Source organism: Bufo gargarizans, chromosome 7, assembly GCF_014858855.1.
Source record: "Bufo gargarizans isolate SCDJY-AF-19 chromosome 7, ASM1485885v1, whole genome shotgun sequence".
Lineage (NCBI taxonomy): Eukaryota > Metazoa > Chordata > Amphibia > Anura > Bufonidae > Bufo > Bufo gargarizans.
This window is the reverse complement of record NC_058086.1, coordinates 9214939-9239865: the sequence shown is the minus strand read 5'-3', so window position 1 is coordinate 9239865 and position 24927 is coordinate 9214939. Positions and strand designations below refer to the sequence as shown.

General features: G+C 44.8%; 1 protein-coding gene across 1 annotated transcript in view; it reads right to left on the bottom strand.

The window, feature by feature from the left end:
• Positions 1-4573: 4573 nt before the first annotated feature.
• The window catches only part of TOM1 (target of myb1 membrane trafficking protein), a 118328-nt gene continuing 97974 nt past the window's right edge, over positions 4574-24927 (bottom strand). The window contains exons 12-15 of the mRNA XM_044300413.1: positions 16789-16864; positions 14862-14921; positions 8636-8675; positions 4574-7043 (exon numbers count right to left, since the gene is read on the bottom strand). Of these exons, the coding sequence (XP_044156348.1) occupies positions 6898-7043; positions 8636-8675; positions 14862-14921; positions 16789-16864 (322 nt within the window). The 3' untranslated portion in view covers positions 4574-6897. The remainder of the gene's footprint in view (positions 7044-8635; positions 8676-14861; positions 14922-16788; positions 16865-24927) is intronic.

The window sequence follows — 24927 nt, the reverse complement described above, 5'->3', positions numbered from 1 at the left end:
TTCTCCCAGCACTTTTAGGACAGCTGTTAGGATTTCTTCTGTCGTTTCCATTGATGTGCTTCTTGTTGCCAGTACCAAGTCGTCAGCGTATTGAAACTTCCTCGATCTAGTTTGAGGTATATCCACAATGTATAGGCTAAAGAGTTGCAAGCACACTTACATAGTAACATAGTACATAAGGCCGAAAAAAGACATTTGTCCATGCAGTTCAGCCTGTTATCCTGCAAGTTGATCCAGAGGAATACTTGTGGTATTCCGTTCTTTAGCTTTATTTTGGGGCTGGTGTTTGTTCCCATGATTACTTGAAATGCGATCATTGAGCATGTTGTCTATTAGGCGGGATAGTGATTTGCATGGGATTACAGTAAGAAATTTAAGTATCATCCCCTCTCTCCATACTATATCATAGGCTGCGGACAGATCTATAAATTCAGCAGAGGTTTTCTTTGGAATCCCGCCTCGATATACGCCGTGAGTGATAGGACTTGGTCTGCGCAGCTTCTTTTGGGTCGAAATCCAGCTTGTTCGATGTGTATTGCTTTGAGTATTTCCGGACTGATTCGATTATAGAGAAGTCTTTCTAGTAACTTGTACACAGCAGATAGGAGGGAGATTGGCCTGTAGCTTTGAGGATGCCAGGTTTTAATATGGCTATTATCTTTGAATTCCTGAGGAATATTTGCTGTTTGCATTAGGTCTGTAAAAAAATCTGCCATCCATTTTCTTTTGCACTTGCCACTATTTATAAGTACTTGGAGGCATTAGGGAGCTCAGCAGAATTACACTTTTGGGACACCAGTTGGGTGAGTTTGTGTTGAGAAGGTGAGGAGGATGATGGAAAAGCCAGGAATCTAAGATGTCTGTGTGGCAAACATTGCAGGGACAAGATGTGGCTGAAAGAATTTGTCATGTCGGTCTGGTCTGAATTAAAAAGATGAGGAAAGAGAACATCTACATCAGAGGAGATATCACTGGATGTAACAGGTATGTAGTGCTGTAGTCTCCTATATGTTTGGTAGAGCTGGCTCTCTGTTGTGACCCATGTAAGATTTTATCATCAGGGCCCCCTCAACAGTATTATAAAATTGCATTATATACAGAGACACTATAGAAAACGGATGGAACAGCTGCTGAGCCTGGTCTCAGAGAGTGATCTTGAGTAGCCACAGGAGTGGGGGTTGCAAAGAAGTTACTGGAGGGGGGGCTCCACTGAAAGATTTGCTGTGGGGCCTATTCAGTTCAAGTTATGCCACCGCCAGGAGCTATATTCTTCAGTTTTCCCACATTTCCAATTTGGTTTGGGACCTAGGAACTGTGAAGAATATAATACCTGGTAGAGTAGAGCTGAGATTCTTGAACTGGAATAACCAGCAAAGTATCTATTTCTCTAGTGCCTCCGGATGGACATATCATAGAGACGATCACACAATTCAATGGAGGAAGAGGTGACTTCCAGTTAGGAACCCTGGGTCACAATGTCCTTTGTCAATAAACTTGTTAAAATCCTGTGTTTGGGAAGAGGGTTTTAGTTTGCCCACCAACTCATCATCTGGCTGGCATCATTGAGCTTTTCTAGATGAGCCTTCTCCATAGTTTGCACTGAACAGGAATTATTTCTTCTTCTATGATTTTGCACAGATAGTTCTTTCCCCCGGTTTTCTCTGTCAAAAGGAAAGTCTTATTATATGCTTTTTTTTAAATATATCATCTAGGTCACTGCCAAAATGCTTCTGTCTTTCCTCAAGCACAGTCCTAATTTAAAACTAGTGTCCCTGTCCAAAACTAAAAGTCAGAGGGCTCTCCTAGCTAAATTTGAAAGGAGCTGTTGCTCTTATACTAAGACTGGTAGCATGTCAGTGAAGGTTCTCATTTATCCAGGTCATAGTATATATCTGTAAAGAATAAATCAAGGCAACTGGACGTACTGTAGATTTCTTGAAAACGTTTCACTTGTTCTTCCAACGAGCTTTCTCAATTCTGAGTCACTGTACAAAAATTATTGAATAGAGGCGGGGGGGTTAGACATCTATTGTCTGCCACATACAATGCTGTCTTGACACCTTTTTCTGGGAAGTCTTTATCACCTACTGACTCCAATTAGGATAATAGAATCAACACCTTTGACCCAATGCTGGGTATAATTACCAGATGTGGATTCAGTTACATATTTATTCCCAGAATTTTTGTACAATCACTCAGAATTGAGAAAGCTCGTTGGAAGAACGAGTGAAACGTTTTCAAGAAATCTACAGTACCTCCAGTTGCCTTGATTTATTCTTTACAGATAAGACTGGTAGCATCAGTGGAAGTCCACAGCCTTCAAAAGGACCGGCATAGTTGCCAATATTTCCTCCTTCAGGTGATCATCGAACTGTTTCAGCCAAATATTTTTAGATCAGTACACACAACATTGATGCTTGGCTTGAAGACTGCTGTACTTGCTTCCTATGTACATTTCAGGATTAGTTCCTCTCTTATCCATTGTGTCCTTTAAAGGGCTTCTGTCAGCAGATTTGAAACTGGCTGACCTGTTACATGTGCACTTGGTAGCTGAAGGCATCTGTGTTGGTCCCATTTTCATATGTGCTGAGAAAAATGATTTTTTAATATATAGAAGTTTCAATACTGGGAGTTCTGCCCCATTTTTCTGAATATTTTTCTGTAAATGTATATTGTGTTCATTTTAAAGTGTCTAGAAATTAACACTTGATCTCTTGGTGGGTTAATTCCTTTTTAATCCACGTTCTGATATTTTCATGTACTGATCCTTAGGAGGCATAGAAACCTCCCCGATGGTGCTTCTGTGGAGGTGTTGATGTTCATGGAGCTTGGAAAGGGGAAAACTGCAAAAAAATATAAAAAATGAGACGAGACATTGTGAATCTAGAAAAAAAACTGATATGGCACCAGCTTCCAATTAATGATCCATCTTTTTGTTTTATATATGGAGAGACAGCAACAGCCGCAGCAAGAGAAGCAGGTTGAAATGTTGTAGTAACTCTGTATGCGAACCTGGGCATGATAAAAGGTGGATGGGGTGGCATACTGTTACCACATCTGTTTTTTTGGACTAATTTTTGGGATTTAACACTGGACTATGTGCACTCCTGCTGTCCCAGCCACTGGAATTGCTGGATTATACCCCTGGATATGAGCATGTATCATGTGATGGAAAAATAAATCACAATACATTAGTAAGTTCCTTATATTAACTTTTCTAACTGATAAATGCCATTTGCTGGTGAGACAACTCCTTTAAGACAACTTTAATGGAGTTGTCTGAGATCATCAGGATAGCTCATCAATATCTGATTAGTAGGGGTCTGTTTCCGAGTGCATGACCTAGAATCTACCTCTGACCGTTAGGCCTCATGCATTGCCCGGACATGGCCGCAAACAGCGAGTCTGCAATACACGGGCACCGGCCATGTGCACCCCGCATCAGGGATGAAGACCTATTTACTTGAATTTGTCCGCAATCCGGAAGGTCCATGCGGAATATAGGCACGGAACCCCATTGAAGCACTGCGGAGTGCTTATGTGGTTCTGTCCGTGACCATGCACCGCAAAAAAGTAGTGCATGCACTATTTTTTTGCCGTGTGGACTGTCAGATACGGAGAATGCGGTGAAATGAGCGCTCCTCCTCATAGTTTTGATTTATTGGCAGTACATCCCCTGTGGATACATGGTGATGTCCTGCTGACAAGCAATAATTTCTAACACTGCATAAAAGATGCAATCACCTGTCAAATGAGCGCTGATCAGTGGCATGTGTATGTGGGGCAATGACTGGCAAATTAACTTTAGTTCCGATCATCACCCCATGTAAAAGGGCCCTTAGGAGCAGGTGTCTTTCGGTACATGGCCACCCGTAGGCATGGCTCACTTTTGCCTAAGGAAGCATGCTGTAAATGCATTGGAATACTAATATGTATCTCATGCTGTGAACCAGGGTCTTCTAAAACAATATCAGGCAGCTGTCATGGGAAATCTGTAGGTACGATTTGCAGTATAGCGCCAACACCGACAGACTGACATGGTGCAAGGCAATACCGGACAGGAAGGAATCAACATTGTATCATTTCAATTCTATTTATTCATTTATTTTAATACTTGTTTAAATAATGAGACTCCCAAGAATTGTCAAGATTTGAAAACAACAAAAAAAAAAAACAACAGAAAAACTAGAGGGAAACATCTTGTTGTTTTAAAACATTTTTCCAACATACAATGACATTAATAGACACCACAAAAACCAGAAAGTCAATTATGAAGAGAAGTTAAGATCAAGGTAAGCAGCCGCATTACGTACAGGTTCCCGGGCAAACACAATGATTTAAATCGTTTATCCAAAAGTTTCATCATTCGTATGACTCCTTTTCTCCAAAAGGGATATGTGATTAGTTTCTAGCGGCTGCAGGACAGATAACCTATGCAAAATATTACCACATACAAACATGAAGATAAATGCTGGCCTTTAAGGGCCACTAACATAAAAATGTTCCAACATTATTATTACTATGAACAGAATTACAGTAATTTATGATTATACAATCTACGTTATAGGAGTTGAAACGTGTTTTTTTTTTTTAATTCTGAAATGAGAGGCAATATTGCAATCTAAACTTTATTTCCATTTGTACAATTGTTCAGCTCTGACAGCAGCTAACAGTAAAAATAGCAGATTCTGGTTGCCATGGCTACCTCCAGGGACACCTACATTTAGTGAGAAGACCCGTTACCTCTCCTGGCAAGCTCCTTTTAGTAACTAGTTGTTTTATCAATGTAATAACAATTCTGGAGCCGCTTTTCCTACAACTTTATCTTGAGTCATTCCTCTATTATTCCTACTAAAAGCGTATGAATGGATTGCCAACAATCTGCAAAGTTGAACTGGGCAATATCGGTTGGGGGGGCGATTTCCCTGCACAGTCGACTCTATCCAATCAGTGATGTGTGTCACAAACTACTGGTAACACCCAATTGAACCATTATTGCAGAATGCTGGCAATCCATTTGTAGACTTCTAGTAGGTATAATAGAAGTATTGCATAAAACATGCTCCAGAATGGTAATTCCATGACAGGTCCTCTTTAAGGCCCTATGCACACTAACAGCACAGCTTCTGTTCTTAAAGGTGTTTTCCAAGAGTTTAAAGGGGTAGTCTGGTTTCAAGATATAGATGACCTATTATTGGGATAGGTCATCAATATCAGATAAGTGAGAGTCCGACACCCCCACCAATCAGCCTCTTCCTTGGTCAGTGACGTCATGTTCATTGCTCACATGCACTATGTGCAGCTCAGTCCTGTTAAAGAGAATGGGCCTGGACTGCTATACAATGTACAGCGTTGTACTTGGTAAGCCGTGAGGTCGGAGTGCTCATTGGAGTGCCACTGCCCCTTTAAACAGCCGTTGGCAATGGGTACCAGGAGTCAGACTGCTGCCGATCTGATACTGATGTCTTATCCTGGGGACTGATGACTTATCCTGGGAAAAAGTCATTAAAAACTGTAGCCCGGGCCTCACCTTTATATTATTGATGCATCCTTAGGATAGGTCGTCAATACCAAATTAGCAAGGGGTCCCACTCCCGACAGCCCCGCTGATGAGCTGTGTTCAGGAGCTGCTGTATACTGGGTTCCAGCACACAGCAGCATATGAAAACAGCTGATCGTCCAAAGGATTGGTCATCCATATTAACCTCCTACAAAACCCTTTTAATAAGGCCAAAACAAATATGATGGATTTGTTTTCAAAGTAATCTTATCAAATCCAAGCCTTAAAACAAGGGACATCAGGATTCTGGAGCATCTATTCTTATGTCTCTATGTCATGCCATTCCTGTATTATTCCTGCTAAAAGTTTACAAATAAATTGCCAGCAGTGTGCAGTAAAGGTACTGCTGGATGTTACCAGTAGTGGAGGTGTCAGGCTGTACAGGGACACACCCCCAACTGGTAACACCCTTCTGTACCTTTACTGCAAGCTGCTGGCAATTCATTCATAAATTTCTAGCAGAAAATAACAGAGGAATGGCACATTATAGAGTCATAAGGATAGATGCTCCAGAATTGTGATTACATGGGGAATGCAAGTAGCAGACATGTCAGGAAAGGTGACCGGTCCGGTTTAAGAATGTTAAAACTAAAAAATACATGACAGAAACATATACTGTAGATGCCCCTGAATATAGCCATGGCAACCATGATGAAAATATCCATGGTTTTACATTGCCGGGTACATTTGTCTGAAAAAAATACAGCAGAATAAGAATAATTATAGCACAAAGTTACTGTCTCAGGTATGGTAAATGCTGCCGGTAGCCATCATTTCTCGTACCTAAACATATATAGTGCTGGAATAGCCACGTGCTGCTCCTAATATGTAGAAAAACCTCTTAGCCGAGGCACCACTTAAAAAATAAAAAGATTTAACAAAGCAAATCAAGACCAAGAAGGCACTTTTGGTGTTAAGGAAGGTGGTAGTGATAATATGATCAAACTCCATTGTATGTTTAGTTGGATACGCCTTCCAGTAGTGCAGTCTGTAGGTGGTTGGGTGTGACTGTTGGACGTATAGCTTCAGGTTTGTAGTGCTAATCAATGGCTCCACTTCAGACAATTATCCAGGCAAGAAGAAAGCAAAAGGTCCAACCAACAAGGTCTTAAGCATCAGGACATGTAGCTATCTTAGCTAACATCACAAGAGATCAAATCAACAGAGTAAAACAGCTGTGTGATCTGGTGTTACTCATGGCGTCCATATTCCAGAAGATCCAAGTAACACAGGAAACATTCTTTGCTTCAGAAGAGTCTCCTACTGGACAATTCCACTTTACAGCAGTCTGTGAGATTTCCCAGATGTCCATAAGCTCCAGACAGAGATTTAGGGACTCACAAGGCAAAGAGAGCGTCTTCATCTTTTTCTTTCTTATCCCGCCCTGTGCTGGAGGCAACTCTAGGGCCATCAGTTGGAGGAGAAGGCAATGAGGGAACACGATCTGCTGCCTTTGCTCGTTCCTCTAGGAATTTATCAAATTCTGTGCGAAGAACAAGACCAATTTAAATCTCCGAGGACAAAACTTGCAGTATAATTTTTTATTTTTTTTAAAAGGGGCAGATAGTTGCCAATAGCTATAAAACTGCCTCATAATAAGAGATTTCGCCAAGAAGTACAACATGCGCTGCCTTCTTAGGAAGTATATTTTACGGCAGCCATAGTGGCTTCATGGAGAACGGTGCGGCTACAGGTTGGATGCCTGATGGTGACTATTTGTCATATGATCACTGGTTCAGCTGTCAGAAGACAGCACCGATGGATCCAATTAGATCTACAATTAGAGTTACCAAGTGAGTGCAAATTTCCAGACAGTCTGTAAAAAGAGGGGACTTTTTCCACAGACTGTCAGTAACCTTTCTGAAGCTGGAGGGGCTTAAACAGATTATTATTATTATTATTATTATACTTGTTTTACAGTTGTACCTCAGCTATGAACATAAGGGGTCATTTTAGGCATAAAAAATGGTCTAAATGTAAGCCAGCTAGGAAGTGGTCTTATATTTAGACTGGTGCTGGATGCCTCTTTATAACTTCGGCAGATCCAGCGGCAGATATAGGGGTTATTAAGACAGACGTATAAAATGCCGGTCTTAATAAAATGACCCCCATAATCTTTGGGCCTCATGCACACTACTGTAAGAATCTTGCGGTCCACAAACCACGGACCCCCAAAATACAGAAGTGGTCCATGTACGTCCCGCCCTATTGTTAAAATACCTATTCTTGTCCGCAAAATGGACAATAGGACACGTTTGATTTTTTTTGCAGGACAGGCATACAGTTGCACGGATGTGGACAGCACGTGTGGCCCAATACAAATGAATAGAATCACATGCAGACCGAAAATACAGTTGTGTGCATGAGACCTTATGGTTTTCAAATTTGTCTTAAAAAAAAGTCAGCTGCCCAGAAACAAAATAATAAATCAGGTTGGCAGTCATGCCCAACACAGCCCTCATTGTGAGACCCCCCATTTCAAAGTAATGTACCTAAAACCTGGTCAAGTAGTTAGACATACCCATGATAGTTTCTTCTGGTGTAAAAATAAAAATAAAAAAATTGTGCAAATTTGCAACTTTTTTTTTTCCAATGCTACACCACTCTCCACTTTTCAAAAAACTGCACAGGGCTTAGTGGAAGTGGAGAGTCCTCTTGCTGCCGGACAAATTTACTACAATTTACATCAGTAATTGATGTCAATCGTAGAGCAAATCTGCACCAAACCACAGCCGGTTTATATTTGCTTTCCTGGAGCAGACTACCAGAAGAAGCACCAAACTTCTTATAAATTTGGCGCATCTTATTCTGGTATGATTAATAAGTTCCCCTCACAATATTTATTCTAGCTGCACCAGTAGGGTTACTGGGCCATTTACATAGATGTGAATGACAAGTGGTGGCTGAGAAGCAAAAGCAAATGTCCAAGTAAATATCAAATCTCTTTTATGTTACAAAATGGGCTCATTCTAATTCCTTACAGGGCCAAGACTGGAGCAACAGCCAGAACTGCGTGGTAGCCACTAGCAAACTGTTGTGCTCTTCATAGCAGAAGATTACATGCTGGCCACTTACCTTCACTTGTAACACCTTCCTCCCCCTCTATCTCATCTTCCTGTGTATGGAAAGAAAACGGAAGTATTATCCACAGTAGGCGACAGCAGGCGGCAGATGACATTTCAAGAGCTATGGCAACAACTCCTATTAAACCTAGAGTGCGATTCCAGTTGCCAGGACATGCATGATGTGTAATGAGAAGCTGTGGAGCTCCCCGTAGAAATCTTTCACAAATCTGAAGAAACAGGCTACAGACTTCTGATAACCAGTTCAATATATTCCAGCCCCTGTCTAATTCATAAAAAAATAGATTTTTGTACTTACTGTAAAATCTGTTTTTCTTCCGTTCAATGGGGGACACAGTCTTGACCTTGGGTATAGCTATAGCCACTAGGAGGTGACACTAAGCAAAAAAAAGTGTTAGCTCCTCCTCTGAGCTATATCCCACCTGCAGACACTGAGCTAATCGGTTTGTATAAAAGCAGTAGGAGCAGTCAGGAGAAGCCAACAGCAAATAATAAAAACGAAGAAAACCGGAGATGGGTCATCCTGAAGAACCAGAAGGACCCATCTAAGAGAACCAATACAGGGTGGGACCTGTGTCCCCCAATGAATAGAAGAGAAACAGATTTTACGGTAAGTACAAAAATCTAGTTTTCTCATCCGTATCATTGGGGGACACAGTCTTGTAACTTGGGACGTTCCAGAGCAGTCCCCAGGGTGGGTCATAAATGAAGAAGCCATCCTGCCAACCCGAGGACCACTTACTGCAAAACTCTACACCCCAGAGAAGCGTCAGAAGATGCAAAGAGGTGCACTCTGTAAAACTTGGAAAAGTGTACCCAGACGAACAAGCAGCCACCCTGCACCCCTGAATGGCCGAAGCCCCATGATGTACTGCGCAACCTATTTTCCAAGCAAAATGAGCAGTAACCCAGAAGGGTGGAGCCCAGCCACTGATGCGGTATGCTTCCACCATGGCCAAACGAATCCATCGGGAAATGGAAACTTTGGAGACAGCCAGCCCCGGTCCCTCCGGAATGACGAAAAATGAATCCGTCTGTCGGAAAGAGGACGTCTGAAACAGATAGATGGGAATCCCCCCCCCCCCCCCCCCCAAGGATTCCACGGAAGCCAGTAAGGGGGCGCAGTGTGCGCCACCCCCTGCAGAAAGGTCCAAACCGCAGAAAGCGAGGGCAAATTCCACTAAAAATGAATGGTGTCTGGATATCAAGGGCCAAAGAACTGCAGATGCAACAAAACTTGCTCCCCATGGGGGAGGAAATAGGGATGCCTGAAGGCAGAGGCCCAACACACCATACTGGACTGCCAGAAGAGAAGAACACTCCAGCGGGAACATGATGAACAAGTCAGGGCTAGAGAACCTAGACCAACCACCACCTGCGCAGGCACCCCACAGCAGAAAGGGGGCATACGATCCCCCAATGGCTATGAACACTAGCCGAGCAGGCAGTAACAGTATGTGGTGAAAGTGCAACTACTCGCCTTGCGAAAGGGGAAAAGTAGAGAAGGCTAATGCGGCTCAGTAGGGAACCAGCATCAATACACATATGCAAACTGAATAAGTGCATACCCTTAACCACACAGAGGCAACGCTGATTTGGTCACCGTAGTAGAAGGTAGAGGCATTGCACTACCTGTAAAGTCTCGAAGCCCGCGCCCTAGAAGTCGGCAGGTTATACCATGCACCGAAAGCTGTACTAATACCCACAAGAAGTGAGCAAACCCACCAGCTGAAACCTGTCATGGTATGGGCAGATGACAGCACTATAGGCAATAAGAGTACCTGTCAGCCAGCGCCTCAGGAACACCATACATATAAGGCCTGCAGAATCTATCTCAACTGGTGATGGCAGAACATGAGCACAGTGCCATTTGTGACAAGGAAATGTAGCACAATCACAGCTACAACTAGCGAGAAGGTTCCACCCCTAGAAGGGAGACGGGAGACGATGAACAGAAATACTCCCCCTGGGTCGGAGTCATACAGTAGGGAAAACAGAACAAGAATAGTCATATAAATCAGCGCAAGACTGCCTTATAGCGCCCAATGAAGAAGCGTAATACAATAGCCTGTATAGGAACCAGTGGTAGAGCAAACACTCTATACAAAGAGGGTAATACCACAAAACATACAGTATATGGAGTAAGTGCAAATACTCCTATTACGGAAGGAGAGGAATGCTAGCGGAAGCATAGGATCCAGTGCAACTAATTCGCCATGGAAGGAGGGTAGTGCTACAGAACTTCTGGTATCCCGTGGTGGTGTAAATAGTCCGCCTATGGAAGGAGAACAATGCTACCTGATGTACAGGAGCTCACGGAAGGTGCCAATACTCTGCCTAAGAAATGTGCACTCTGTCCTTTAAAAAAGGAGGGTAATGCTACTGGCCGAACAGCACCCACGGGAATTGCAATTACTCCACCTATGGGAGGAGGGTAAAGTTACCGGCTGTACCGTGTCCAGTTAGTGGCACTACTCTGCCTATGGAAAGAGAATAATGGAACAGATTGTACGGTACCCCATGGAAGTGCTATTACCCTGTCTATGGAAGAAGGGTAATGGTACCGGCTATACTGTACCCAATGGAAGTGCAAGTACTCCGCCTAAGAAGGAAGCGTAACACTACCAACTGTACGGTATCCAATGCAAATGGAAATTACTCCGCCTATGAAAGGAGTGTAATGCAACAGACAGTACAGCATCCAATGCAAGTGCAATTACTCTGCCTTTGGAAGGAGGTAATGCTACAGGCAGTACAGCATCCAGTGTAAGTGCAGTTACTCCGCCTTTTTTATGGAAGGAGGGTAACGCTACACGCTGTATGGTATCCAGTGCAAGTGCAGTTACTCCGCCTTTTGTGGAAGGAGGGTATGCTACAGGCTGCACGGCATCCAGAGCACGTGCAATTCTCCGCCTATGGAAGACAGGCCTATGGAAAGAGGGTATCCTACCATGTAACTACTCTGCCTATAGAAACAGGGCAAGCTACAGGGAGTGCGGTATCCGGCGGCAGCATCAGGATTCCGCTTACGCTATAGGACATGCCTACAGAATGGCATGGGAACTAGGCTCAGACAGACCAAATACCTCCAAGGGTTAATATATAAATATATAGACTTTTTTTTTTTTTTAAATACATACAGCTCAATTCTAACCAGACCTAAGGGAAGGGCACCCACATCCATCTGTACTAATAACCAGCACTGCAAGCCTCAGCAGAGAGCCCAGAAGCGCTTACTTCAGCACAGTAGAATTGAGGTAAGGAATGGGTTAAGCAGAAGGCAGGGGCAAAGCTTATTGGCAGCTTGTGGGGCTAGAGCAATTACTACACCAGGTTGGACTCTCATCAACAACACATCCTGCTTGGCTTCCAAATGCATATGCAGGTTAACAACCTAACAACACTGAGCCATTAGAGAAAGTTTGGGGGAAGGGACACCTGCCGAAACTGAGGCCTCAGGTGGAGGTAAGTAGGCCTCCATGGGGGATATTCACATGAAAAAAACTTGAGGAGGAATGGGGGTCTTGGGGACTGAGAAAATACTCACCAGTCTGACGTTTTCTGCCCCCCTGGCTCCAGCCGGATCACCACCTTCGGTGTGCGGCCCCTTGGTGAGGGACACTACATCGGAAACAGTGGGGACTTGCGGTGGACAGCCATGGTGATGCGAAAGCTGGCAGGAGACAGAGGTCTTTACAGGGACCTCTGGTCCTCCTTTTCTTCTGGAGCACGGGAAAAAGCAGGGGGTTTGGGTGACCCCCTGGTCTCCCGTCTCCTGGGTGGGAACGCAGGCAGCTTGTAGACTGCCATCAGCCCAGCTAAAGGAAAGAGAAAGATGTTAAAGAATGAAAATAAAAAATTCAGCAGACCTGCAAAGCAGGGAGGTCTGCCTCCTACGGACACCAAGCTAAAACCGATTAGCTCAGTGTCAGCAGGAGGGATATAGCTGAGAGGAGGAGCTAACACTTTATTTGCTTAGTGTCGCCTCCTAGTGGCAATAGCTATACCCAAGGTCAAGACTGCCCGCCTGTGTCCACCGCTGATCTTAGTAACACAGTTTCTTAGAAAGCTGAGTGACAACCAATATGGCTAAAATGACAGATGCCACTGGGGTTGTCACCAAACTCTTCCAAGCTCTAGAAAGGCAAAACAAAGGATACATTGCTTCCACTATTTCAGTGTATCAGCCAGATCTGCAGTTCAGAAGGTAGTGTGATTACCGCTGTAGAGCTGTAATCATAGCCATAGTGGTTGCCATCCAGCTTTCGAAGAGTAGCTATATAGAAGAAACTGTTCAGAAGCCTAAAAATGCATGACTGTGTGGTTAAAGAGGAGCTTTCATGGGTCCGAACATAGTTATCTTACAATCTGGATATGTAGAGCGGCACCCAGGTATCTCACTGCACTTACCATTATCCCTGGACACCGCTCCGTTCGCCCGCTGAGGCCCCGTTACCTTCTCCCGCACTGTATGGTAATTGCTACTATCAGTTCACCAGAGTCCTAGGAGTCTGCCCTTTTCCTCCTGGGCGTTCCTTCTCCCTGGCTGTAGCGCTGTCCAATCGCAGTGCAGAGCTTACGCTGGGTTCACACCTGAGCGTTCTGAAAGGAGCGCTCTGTATGCACGATTGTACCGGCGTTTACAATCGCGCATACAGAGACAAGCGAACGCCCATTGTCGCGCGTTCCCGAAAGTCTATGTACGGTAACGTGCGACAAAACGCTCAAGTGTGAACCAGGGCCATAGGGAAGCATTGGTTTTCATGTGTTGAGCGTTTTACAGCGCGTTTGAACGCGCTGTAAACCGCTCAGGTGTGAACCCAGCCTAACAGCATTTTTTTTTTCTCCCTGGCTGTGAGCTCTGCGCTGCGATTGGACAGCGCTACAGCCAGGGAAAAGGAACGCCCAGGAGGAAAAGGGCAGGCTCCTCCCAGTGTTACCAAGTCAGCAAAAATACCGGGGGACATGGCGGGAGAACAGAGCGGAATAGTAAATGCAGTGAGATCCCAGGGCGCCGATCTACACAGCCTGATAGTCTTACAATGTTTGGACCGATGAAAGGTCCTCTTTAAAGAGAATCTGTGGGCAGCAGGTTATAGAGCAGGAGGAGCTGAGCAGATTGAAATATAGTTTTATAGGAAGAGGTTCGGTATCTCTTATAGTTTACTAGATATATAATTTATATCTCTGCTCATTCTGAGCTTTGAAGTCCAGGAGACGTCCTATCAGTGACGGGCCACCTTCCCCCTATGACAGTGTATACAGAGATAGCGGTCAGTCAGTGATAGGACGTCTCCTTGACTTCAAAGCCCAGAATGAGCAGCAATGTAAATGAAATACAAATTATACTGAATCTTTCCCCATAAACCTAAATATCAATCTGCTCAGCTCCTCCTGCTGGCAGATTACTTTGCATGGTCAGGATGATAGGTTTCCTTTAATGCTAATGTCTGCAGCCATTTATGAGATACCAAACACAGCCGCTATACAATATACGGCGCTGTCCTTGGTGAGCACAGTGCTCATAGAAGCATTGGTGCCTTCTCAAACAGCCGATCGGTGGGGGCTGATCAGATATTGACCCATTCTAAGGATAGTTCATCAGTATTTAAATCTCGGAAAACCCTTTTAAACATATAAGGCTCTCAAACAACTTGTTGTCCGGATTTCAAGCAGACAGAGCACAAATATGAATGTCAGGGGCTACCCCAGCACCCTACAACAGTATGCTGAGAAGCTCAAATATAAGAATGAGCGCCAGTGTCTATGGTAACCACAGGTTTCTTAAGAGAGAAGATGTTCGTATAAGTTATGTAGAAAAAGCAAAATGATTACAGCGCGAGTGTTCAAGCCATTCTCAGTGAAATGAAAATCATCAATTTCTGCTTTCATGCATCTCATCAATCACAAGATCCCTCTAATCATTATTTCTGATTACACCTTGCATTTCCGACACCATCATTATTATGATGCTTCTTACACAGCAATCTTACACAATATGAAAGAGCATCTGTCGTCATAATCAGCCTTCCTGAACCAGGCATACTGATCATGGCGAATTAAATGTAACTTTTCATACGCAAATGTGGTTCTCAGAGAACCCAAGGGGATGGCCTAGCCCACTGGAGCGCCACTTCACCAACTCATCTACCCCGCTGCCGGAGCAAAACCACATGCAACTTTTATATAGAACAGGATAACAAGGTTTTATTACTTACTGCATCAACAGACAGCCATTTTTCAATGTCATCCATGAAATTGTTTTGAGTACCTGGAATCTGATGAGAAAATAAAATATGTATTTTTTTTTTTTTTTTTTTTTTAATACTATTCCAAATTACAACATGTTTACCAAAATGATCAATTTGCTTGTTTATTGCATACAAACAATCAAACAAGTTTGAGGTTACTGAAGGAGTCATTACTCTACTTAAAGGGGTTTTTCAGGCTCCAGACATTAATGTCCTATCCTCATGATTGGTCATTATTATCCAAAAAGTGGGGACCAGACACCCAGCATACCCTTAAAATATCCAATAAGTGGGGACTGGACACCCCGCATACCCCTGATCACCTGTTCCTTGCAGCCTCTGGTGCTGGAACTAGCATTTTGAATGGATCAGGAAGCAGAGCGCTGTTCAAAGTGTAGAGGCCGTGCTGGGTTACTGCAGCTAAGCTCTCATGCACTTCAGTGGCAGCTGAGCGGCAGAAACCCAGCACGGTTTGAACAAAGCAGCTGTTTGGTGGGGGTGGGAGTTGTCAGACCCTTAGGCCTTATTCAGATGTCAGTGATTTCCAGCAGCGATTGTGAGCCAAAGCTAGGAGTGGAGGCTACACATAGATAAGGTATATGGGAAAGATCTGCTCCTGTTCTGTATGTAGACCTGCAACTGGTTTTGGCTCACAATCACTGACCGAACACTGACTGTCTGAATAAGCTCTTACTGATAGGATATTAATGACATACTTCGAGGATATCCACATAGAAAGAAGGATGGTGACATCATGTCCAATGATTGGAATTTATTCCAGAAGCAAGGTTTCGTCTAAGGAGCCTTTGTCAAGAAACTCTTGCCGAAACGTTGCATCTGGAAAAGATTCCAACCTCTGGACATGCTGTCTCCATCCTTTTTTCCTTTTTTCCACGTGGATTATCCCATTTTGTACGTGGAAGCTTACCACTTCCCCAGGAGACGTGCACCCACCGCTGATTTTCTAGGAGTGCTGTTTACCTTTGTTTATTTCATATCTTGAGGATAGTCATTAACATCAGGAGCCTGGGAAACCACTTAAAGGTCCCTTTACACAGAACTATTATTGGGAACGAATGTTCGTATGGACACTCCGTTCCGATAATCGGCCCATATGGCCCATGTCACCAATAATGATTATTTCACCCAATAAATGAGCATTTAATCATTAATGCAGCCCCAAAATCAGCATTTGTAGGCAGCAGATCATGCTGTGTAAACAGTAAGCTGCTGCCCAGAAACAATAGGGTATCTGTAAGAGGATGAGAATTGCAGTAGCGCTCTCTTGTCCCCATACAGTGCAGGTGATTGCTTCATGTAAGTCCAGCTGTCACCTCCTCTGAAGAGCTGGCAATTATCGGTAATAACCGTTGCCTGCTCAGTCAGCGCAGGTAAATGTGCCGTTAGTTTCTACACACTATACATGATGCACACACCAGTACTGCACATAGCAGGCACTTTGAGGTCATATCAACCCTTTCATAAATTAAGAACATTAGAATGCTTTTAAAGAAAATAAAGCTACCTAAAGAATAGCGAGTTGAGCAAACCATCGTGATTAAAGGGCTAATATGGTTCTAAGACATTATCCCAATCACCAGGATAGGGGATAACTATTAGATTGGTGTGGGGGAAGGGTCTGACCCTTTGGACCCCCACTGACCAGAAGTATGAGGAACTATTATAGATAGAGCGGCTGGTTGAATATCTGCCTCTCCACTCTATTCATTCTCTCTGGGTCGGCAAGAAATAGCCAAGCACTTGTACAATAGAGAATGAATGGAATACCTATCCCTTATCCTGGTGATAGGTGATAAATCCTTATAACCGGAATACCCCTTTAAGCATTTCTACGGCAGTTCAGCAAGTACAGGACATGTAGAAAACTACTTACTGCACCAGTGTTCTGCTGCCGAGTATCAAGGGCCACCGCAAGTCCTTCTGCCGCTTGAGGATCCTCATATTTAACACTACGTGGAAACGGAAGAATTGAAGAAGAATTTGAGAAACAAAAATGCAAACTAATACAGAGATAACAAGAGGAATGACGTAAGGAAGTTTAAAACCAAAGAATAACTGGAACAAAGTGAGCAAAGGGCAGCAAAAGTGGGAGAAGACATGTAACCGAAGCAAGCAAAGCACATTCTAATACATAACAACCGGTGTCTTTAAAATGCAGTGGAAAACAAATCTGCAAATACATTTACTATGTCCTCCAGAAAAATGGGGTGAACTTAAGCCACTATTTATACAGACTAAAGAATGATTCACAGGAAAACAAACAGCAATCTAAACTTTATAAAAACCTTTCGGAGCAGTAGAGAGGTTACATTTCCAGCCATATGTCAATTCCCTTATTCACTGAACTATTTACTTGCCCCAAACCAAATGGAATGTGCTGTGTCAGAGGGTAACCTGAAGCTGCTGGGAGTAACTGGGTTCAGTCCAGAGTTTGTTGAAATTCGGTTAGGTAGGTGCTGGTCAAGCCGATCAAAGAAATGCTCATCAGCTAGAGGCCCGCTATAAATAATGGCCTCCAGGATGAAGTAGATGCCCACTATCATGCCACTAATTAAAAAGAATGGCACAAAAGCTCGTAAGTGCTTGCACCAGCCACAACAATCAGAAAGGCTCATGGTAAGCAAGCAAAGCTGATCCGCTGTGAAATAAAAACGACAAAAGCAGAGATGTAGTCGTCTGAAAGAGCTACACGTGAGCTCAAAAATAAGGGGAAAAAGTTTCCTTTCGAGTAAATCAGAAACCCAGGCAGCAAAAGAAGATAAATGCCATCAACAAGGAGACCAGAGACCTGCAGGAGATATGTACATGCCAGCGGAGAGGCAGAAATAGACTTCACCTAGAGGAGAGTAATTTGATGTCGACACCAGCAGTCATGCAGCCAAACTAAGGTTTAACTCTTCTTCAGTAACTAAAGATCAGATTATACCAAGGGTCATTTTACATCTTCTGCAGCAACCTCACATGATTAGCCTTACGGCTCTCTCAGTTCATACAACTTTGAATTACAACACCTGGTTAAGTGTCTCACCCTGTGTCACACTCACAAGATCCGAGATCCTTGAAGGTCAGAAAAAAGGTGGTAGTCCTTTAATACCCGTGTATGCCCAAAGCTTACTAAAACAAATCTCAAACTCTTGTTTGATAAGTAGGAGATCATAAACCTTCCAGTTCGCACAATCCCCTGGATTATTGCGTTTCCTATGCCATTAAGGTGACATTTAAAAAAGGACTGAGCAGCACAGTTGTGTCAGTCAATAGCACTGATTCTTTGCAACACTGTGGTCCTAAAATCAAATCTAACCAGAGCAAACTCTCCATGGAGAGTGTACGATTTCCCAGTGTATGCACCAATTTCCTTGCAGGACTTTGGTTTCCTCAAGAGCCAATTGACTTCCTATGAAACTGATCATACTGTGTGTAACATACGGCAATCCACACTGGTGCAGACTGAATCGACTAATTGAAATCTTAGTACTGCACAGCAGAACACGGTGATTAATAATACATACTTTTTAGCAAAAATAAATAAATAATCTTGCTGAAAAGTCCCTGCATCCTATAGTCAGAAGTCAGGGGGGAGGGGAGCTACTAACAGTTCCATCTCAGGCAGTATAGCAGCTAGAAATGAGAGACAGAATCTCCACTTTAAAATCACACTGGATTGCAGAGCCCTTTTGAAATCATGTCGAGAGCGAGATCTGCAGGCATTTATGGATTTTAAAAATGGCTCACAATTCTAGCTGCTATACAGCCTGAGATAGGGAGTCTACTTCAAACGGCTCTTTCAGTCAGCATTTATGTCAGCCTGCATGTAGAAGAAGAGCAGAGGCAGTGGAGGACTGCTGAAAAGCTGCAGAGAGAGGAGAGGAATAGATTCTCCGCTCTCTGTATAACTGAACATGACCCCAGGGAGAGGGATAACAAGGACCTCTGTGCGTGTTCTCAATCCCCTCCATCAATCAGGAGTGAGAAGATGAGAAAATCTAATTTATTTTGCTCACTGTCGTCCTGAACAATCTTTTAAATTAGTTTAAAATGTGAAAATAAAAAATGTGGCTCTCAGAATGTGGCATTGCAAAGAAAAATAATCTTTTAAATGTGCAAAACTAGAACATAAAAACCTAAAAATACTTGGCATTACCATACTGACACCGTACTAACCCACGGAATAAAGGTAACATCTTATTACTGCTGAACTAGTATGAAATAATTTTTCTATATTTTTATCTAAAACCTGACTGCATCCTATCTATCATCCAGGTGCATCTTCTGGTCCAAAAATTTTATGGGCAACTCCGATTCTTCGACATTTTGTAATATGCTTGCCATAAAAGGTTAGTACATACAGCACATCCATATTATAGTGTAATATGGATCTGACTAAATAAAGAGTCACACAATGCTCTGACAAACACAAAGTTAATGGAGCAGAATTAATGGAAAGAATAAAAGAACAATGAAATGAAGGAATAGAATCATAGCCCCAGCCATGACATTATAGTGATCTTTATTTCCTTACTAAAGGTCACTAGTTTTTCTCTTTTAGAACAGCCACCAATCACTACCAATGCGGCTGTGCATTTAAAGGGGTTGTCCGAGTTATATAAATATGTGCCCATGTGCCTTATAACCTATCTAATAATACTTTTGTAATTTACATTTTTTTCAATAGTAACAGGATTCTGCAGGGCCGATGCGGGTCATGTGACCCGCGACGTCATCCGCCAGGCTCCGGTGATGACGTCTCGTGTACAGGCTTATCCCTGCCTGAGGGAATGGCCCTGCTCTGTACACGAAACGTCAGAGCCTTGTGTGCCTACCTCCCTGAGGGCTCTTTCACACTAGTGTTGTCCGGATCCGACGTGTACTCCATTTGCCGGAATTACACGCCGGATCTGGAAAAACGCAAGTGAACTGAAAGCATTTGAAGACGGATCCGTCATCAAAATGCGTTCAGTGTTACTATGGCAGCCAGGACGCTATTAAAGTCCTGGTTGCCATAGTAGTAGTGGGGAGCGGGGGAGCAGTATACTTACCGTCCGTGCGGCTCCCGGGGCGCTCCAGAATGACGTCAGAGCGCCCCATGCGTATGGATGACGTGCCATGCAATCACGTCATCCATGCGCGTGGGGCGTCCTGACGTCACTCTGAAGCGCCCCGGGAGCCGCACGGACGGTAAGTATGCTGCTCCCCCACTCCCCTTTACCATGGCTGCCAGGACTTTAGCGTCCCGGCAGCCATGGTAACCACTCTAAAAAAGCTAAACGTCGGATCCGGCAATGCGCCAAAACAACGTTTAGCTTAAGGCCGGATCCGGATCAATGCCTTTCAATGGGCATTAATTCCGGATCCGGCCTTGCAGCAAGTGTTAAGGATTTATGGCCGGAGCAAAAAGCGCAGCATGCTGCGGTATTTTCTCTGGCCAAAAAACGTTCCGGTCCGCAACTGAAGACATCCTGATGCATCCTGAAGGACGGACTGTCCATTCAGAATGCATTAGGATAAAACTGATCAGGATTCTTCCGGCATAGAGCCCCGACGACGGAACTCTATGCCGGAAGAAAAGAACGCAGGAGTGAAAGAGCCCTGAGCAGACTCCTGTAAGAGATCGCTCCTATGAGATTCTTACCAGTGCCTGCAGCCTTGTGAAACGAGCATCGCCCTTATCCACTGTAGTGCCCGCTCCCCTCCGCCTGCACTTGGCTGCCGGCCAGCTCCTGCTACCAGTGCAGGCAGCCGTGTGAAAACACCAGAGTCCTGACCCACTTCGGACCCCAAAGCCATCCCCACCCCGGACAACCACATACTAGTAAGCCTTGCCCATGATTGAAGCTGACAAAAATCAAAGGCACAAGCCTTCAAATGTGACAGCATTGGAGTTTTTTTTTCAGAGTAGCAGAGATAAATGTGTCACCTGCAGTAGACTGAGTTGTTCCAATGTACGAGAATGATAAGCAGTAGAGCTGTGTTTTGTTAGATGTAGGACAGATGAAATGTAGCAGGGATGTAGCAGTGCCAAGTTTGTCAAATGTAGTGGCTTTCGGATATTTACACGTGGTGCAGAGATGTAGTAGTGTAGACTTTGTCAAATGAGTTTGTCAGCTGAGCTTGTCAACTATAATGTAGCAGACCTGACTTAGTCAAATGTAGTGGAAATTAGTTATTTACATATAGTGCTGAGTTCTACACATGTAGCAGTGCTTAGTTTGTCAGGTGTAGCAGAGATGTAACAAGACAGAGCCCCTCAAATAGGACAATGCTGGAGTTTTATTTCACAGTAGCGGAGCAGAATTTGTCACCTGTAGTAAAATCAGTTCTTCCAATGTAGGAGATTGATATGCAGTAGAGCTGGGTTTGTCAGATATAAGAAAGCTGAGATGTATGAGGGCGGTGTTTGTTAAATGAGTTTTGACAGCTGAATTTATCAAATGAAGTGCAGGTGAGCTGAGATATAGCAGTGCTGACTTTGTCAAATGTAGCAGAATTAAGTTTTCTGGTGTAGCAGTGCTCAGTGTGTATAAATGATATATATATTTATAGAGATATTTATTTACAGATCTATATCACTATATACCATCTATATATATATATATATATATTTACCGATCTATATCTCTATACACATTTATATAGATGGTATATATAGATATATATGCTGATTTATGCAGGGAACCCTTACTTGTCTAACAGCAGGCAATCATAGCCAAGTGATAAAGTCCAGTCCAGGGAGCCGTATTTTCAGTGCCCCCTGGAGCACCCCATGCCGCAGACTGCTGTTCAGGACGAATACAGTAACAGATGAGTATCAATTCAATTCATTTTATCTTTCATTCTGGGCCTGTTGTAGTCTATATCTGTGCATTATTGTTGTGAACTCCCTGACAGCTGAATACTGCCGTGGGGTGCTCCAGTCATTTATTTTGGTTTAATTTGGTTTAATTATGTTAAACCATTGGTGTATGGTCACTGAGTATTGATAGTGATTCATTGGATTGTCCACTTTTGTCTCCTGACGAACCTACTATTGAAGGGGAAACGCGTCGAGACCAGGACTGTAATTGAATAACCAACAGTATTTTATCCAGTGCATTGAATGACCCAGGCATCCATATGGGCCAATCTTTGTTATAAGGGCGCTTCAAGGACAGGTAGTTTTAGGCACGGGGACAGAGTGCCTCTACCATCTGGGGGCATCTCTGGGCAGAGAATAGACCAGGGATATCCTAGGGATACACTAGGGACCCATATGGTTTTGCCCTGTGTCCACCGCTGGTATTGCAACATCCACACCTGATCCTTGTCGGTTTCTTACTGTTTGTGTATGTTTTTGCTGTATGTTCGTCAGTCCCCAAGTGAGGGACCTCTTGATTTTATCATATTGATAATAAAAGCTATATTTAAGGTAGTTGGCCTCAGTGACAGTGTTTTGAATATAACTACCAATTAAGTATTTTGACGGTTGATAACAATATGGCGGATCTTCCCTGTACTTTACCACTTGGCTATAATAGCCTGTCTGTATTCACTACATACTGCACCACATGCATGCATGTGATGTGTGTGGTGCAGCGTGTGAAGTGTGCAGTGCAGGCTGTATTGTATACATGTGTGTGATGCGTGTAGTGCAGCGTGTGATGCGTGTAGTGCAGCGTGTGATGCGTGTAGTGCAGCGTGTGATGCGTGTAGTGCAGCGTGTGATGCGTGTAGTGCAGCGTGTGATGCGTGTAGTGCAGCGTGTGATGCGTGTAGTGCAGCGTGTGATGCGTGTAGTGCAGCGTGTGATGCGTGTAGTGCAGCGTGTGATGCGTGTAGTGCAGCGTGTGATGCGTGTAGTGCAGCGTGTGATGCGTGTAGTGCAGCGTGTGATGCGTGTAGTGCAGCGTGTGATGCGTGTAGTGCAGCGTGTGATGCGTGTAGTGCAGCGTGTGATGCGTGTAGTGCAGCGTGTGTAGTGCAGCGTGTGTAGTGCAGCGTGTGTAGTGCAGCGTGTGATGTGTGTAGTGCAGCGTGTGATGTGTGTAGTGCAGCGTGTGATGTGTGTAGTGCAGCGTGTGATGTGTGTAGTGCAGCGTGTGATGTGTGTAGTGCAGCGTGAGATGTGTGAGGTGCAGCGTGAGATGTGTGAGGTGCAGCGTGAGATGTGTGAGGTGCAGCGTGAGATGTGTGAGGTGCAGCGTGAGATGTGTGAGGTGCAGCGTGAGATGTGTGAGGTGCAGCGTGAGATGTGTGAGGTGCAGCGTGTGATGCGTGTAGTGCAGCGTGTGATGCGTGTAGTGCAGCGTGTGATGCGTGTAGTGCAGCGTGTGATGCGTGTAGTGCAGCGTGTGATGCGTGTAGTGCAGCGTGTGATGCGTGTAGTGCAGCGTGTGATGCATGTAGTGCAGCGTGTGATGCATGTAGTGCAGCGTGTGATGCATGTAGTGCAGCGTGTGATGCATGTAGTGCAGCGTGTGATGCGTGTAGTGCAGCGTGTGATGCGTGTAGTGCAGCGTGTGATGCGTGAAGTGCAGCGTGTGATGCGTGAAGTGCAGCGTGTGATGCGTGTAGTGCAGCGTGTGATGCGTGTAGTGCAGCGTGTGATGCGTGTAGTGCAGCGTGTGATGCGTGTAGTGCAGCGTGTGATGCGTGTGGTGCAGCGTGTGATGCGTGTGGTGCAGCGTGAGATGTGTGAGGTGCAGCGTGAGATGTGTGAGGTGCAGCGTGAGATGTGTGAGGTGCAGCGTGAGATGTGTGAGGTGCAGCGTGTGATGCGTGTAGTGCAGCGTGTGATGCGTGTAGTGCAGCGTGTGATGCGTGTAGTGCAGCGTGTGATGCGTGTAGTGCAGCGTGTGATGCGTGTAGTGCAGCGTGTGATGCGTGTAGTGCAGCGTGTGATGCGTGTAGTGCAGCGTGTGATGCGTGTAGTGCAGCGTGTGATGCGTGTAGTGCAGCGTGTGATGCGTATAGTGCAGCGTGTGATGCGTGTAGTGCAGCGTGTGATGCGTGTAGTGCAGCGTGTGATGCGTGTAGTGCAGCGTGTGATGCGTGTAGTGCAGCGTGTGATGCGTGTAGTGCAGCGTGTGATGCGTGTAGTGCAGCGTGTGTAGTGCAGCGTGTGTAGTGCAGCGTGTGTAGTGCAGCGTGTGATGCGTGTAGTGCAGCGTGTGATGCGTGTAGTGCAGCGTGTGATGCGTGTAGTGCAGCGTGTGATGCGTGTAGTGCAGCGTGTGATGCGTGTAGTGCAGCGTGTGATGCGTGTAGTGCAGCGTGTGATGTGTGTGGTGCAGCGTGTGATGTGTGAGGTGCAGCGTGTGATGTGTGAGGTGCAGCGTGAGATGTGTGAGGTGCAGCGTGAGATGTGTGAGGTGCAGCGTGAGATGTGTGAGGTGCAGCGTGTGATGCGTGTAGTGCAGCGTGTGATGCGTGTAGTGCAGCGTGTGATGCGTGTAGTGCAGCGTGTGATGCGTGTAGTGCAGCGTGTGATGCGTGTAGTGCAGCGTGTGATGCGTGTAGTGCAGCGTGTGATGCGTATAGTGCAGCGTGTGATGCGTATAGTGCAGCGTGTGATGCGTGTAGTGCAGCGTGTGATGCGTGTAGTGCAGCGTGTGATGCGTGTAGTGCAGCGTGTGATGCGTGTAGTGCAGCGTGTGATGCGTGTAGTGCAGCGTGTGATGCGTGTAGTGCAGCGTGTGTAGTGCAGCGTGTGTAGTGCAGCGTGTGTAGTGCAGCGTGTGTAGTGCAGCGTGTGTAGTGCAGCGTGTGTAGTGCAGCGTGTGTAGTGCAGCGTGTGATGTGTGTAGTGCAGCGTGTGATGTGTGTAGTGCAGCGTGTGATGTGTGTAGTGCAGCGTGTGATGTGTGTAGTGCAGCGTGTGATGTGTGTAGTGCAGCGTGAGATGTGTGAGGTGCAGCGTGAGATGTGTGAGGTGCAGCGTGAGATGTGTGAGGTGCAGCGTGAGCTGTGTGAGGTGCAGCGTGAGATGTGTGAGGTGCAGCGTGAGATGTGTGAGGTGCAGCGTGAGATGTGTGAGGTG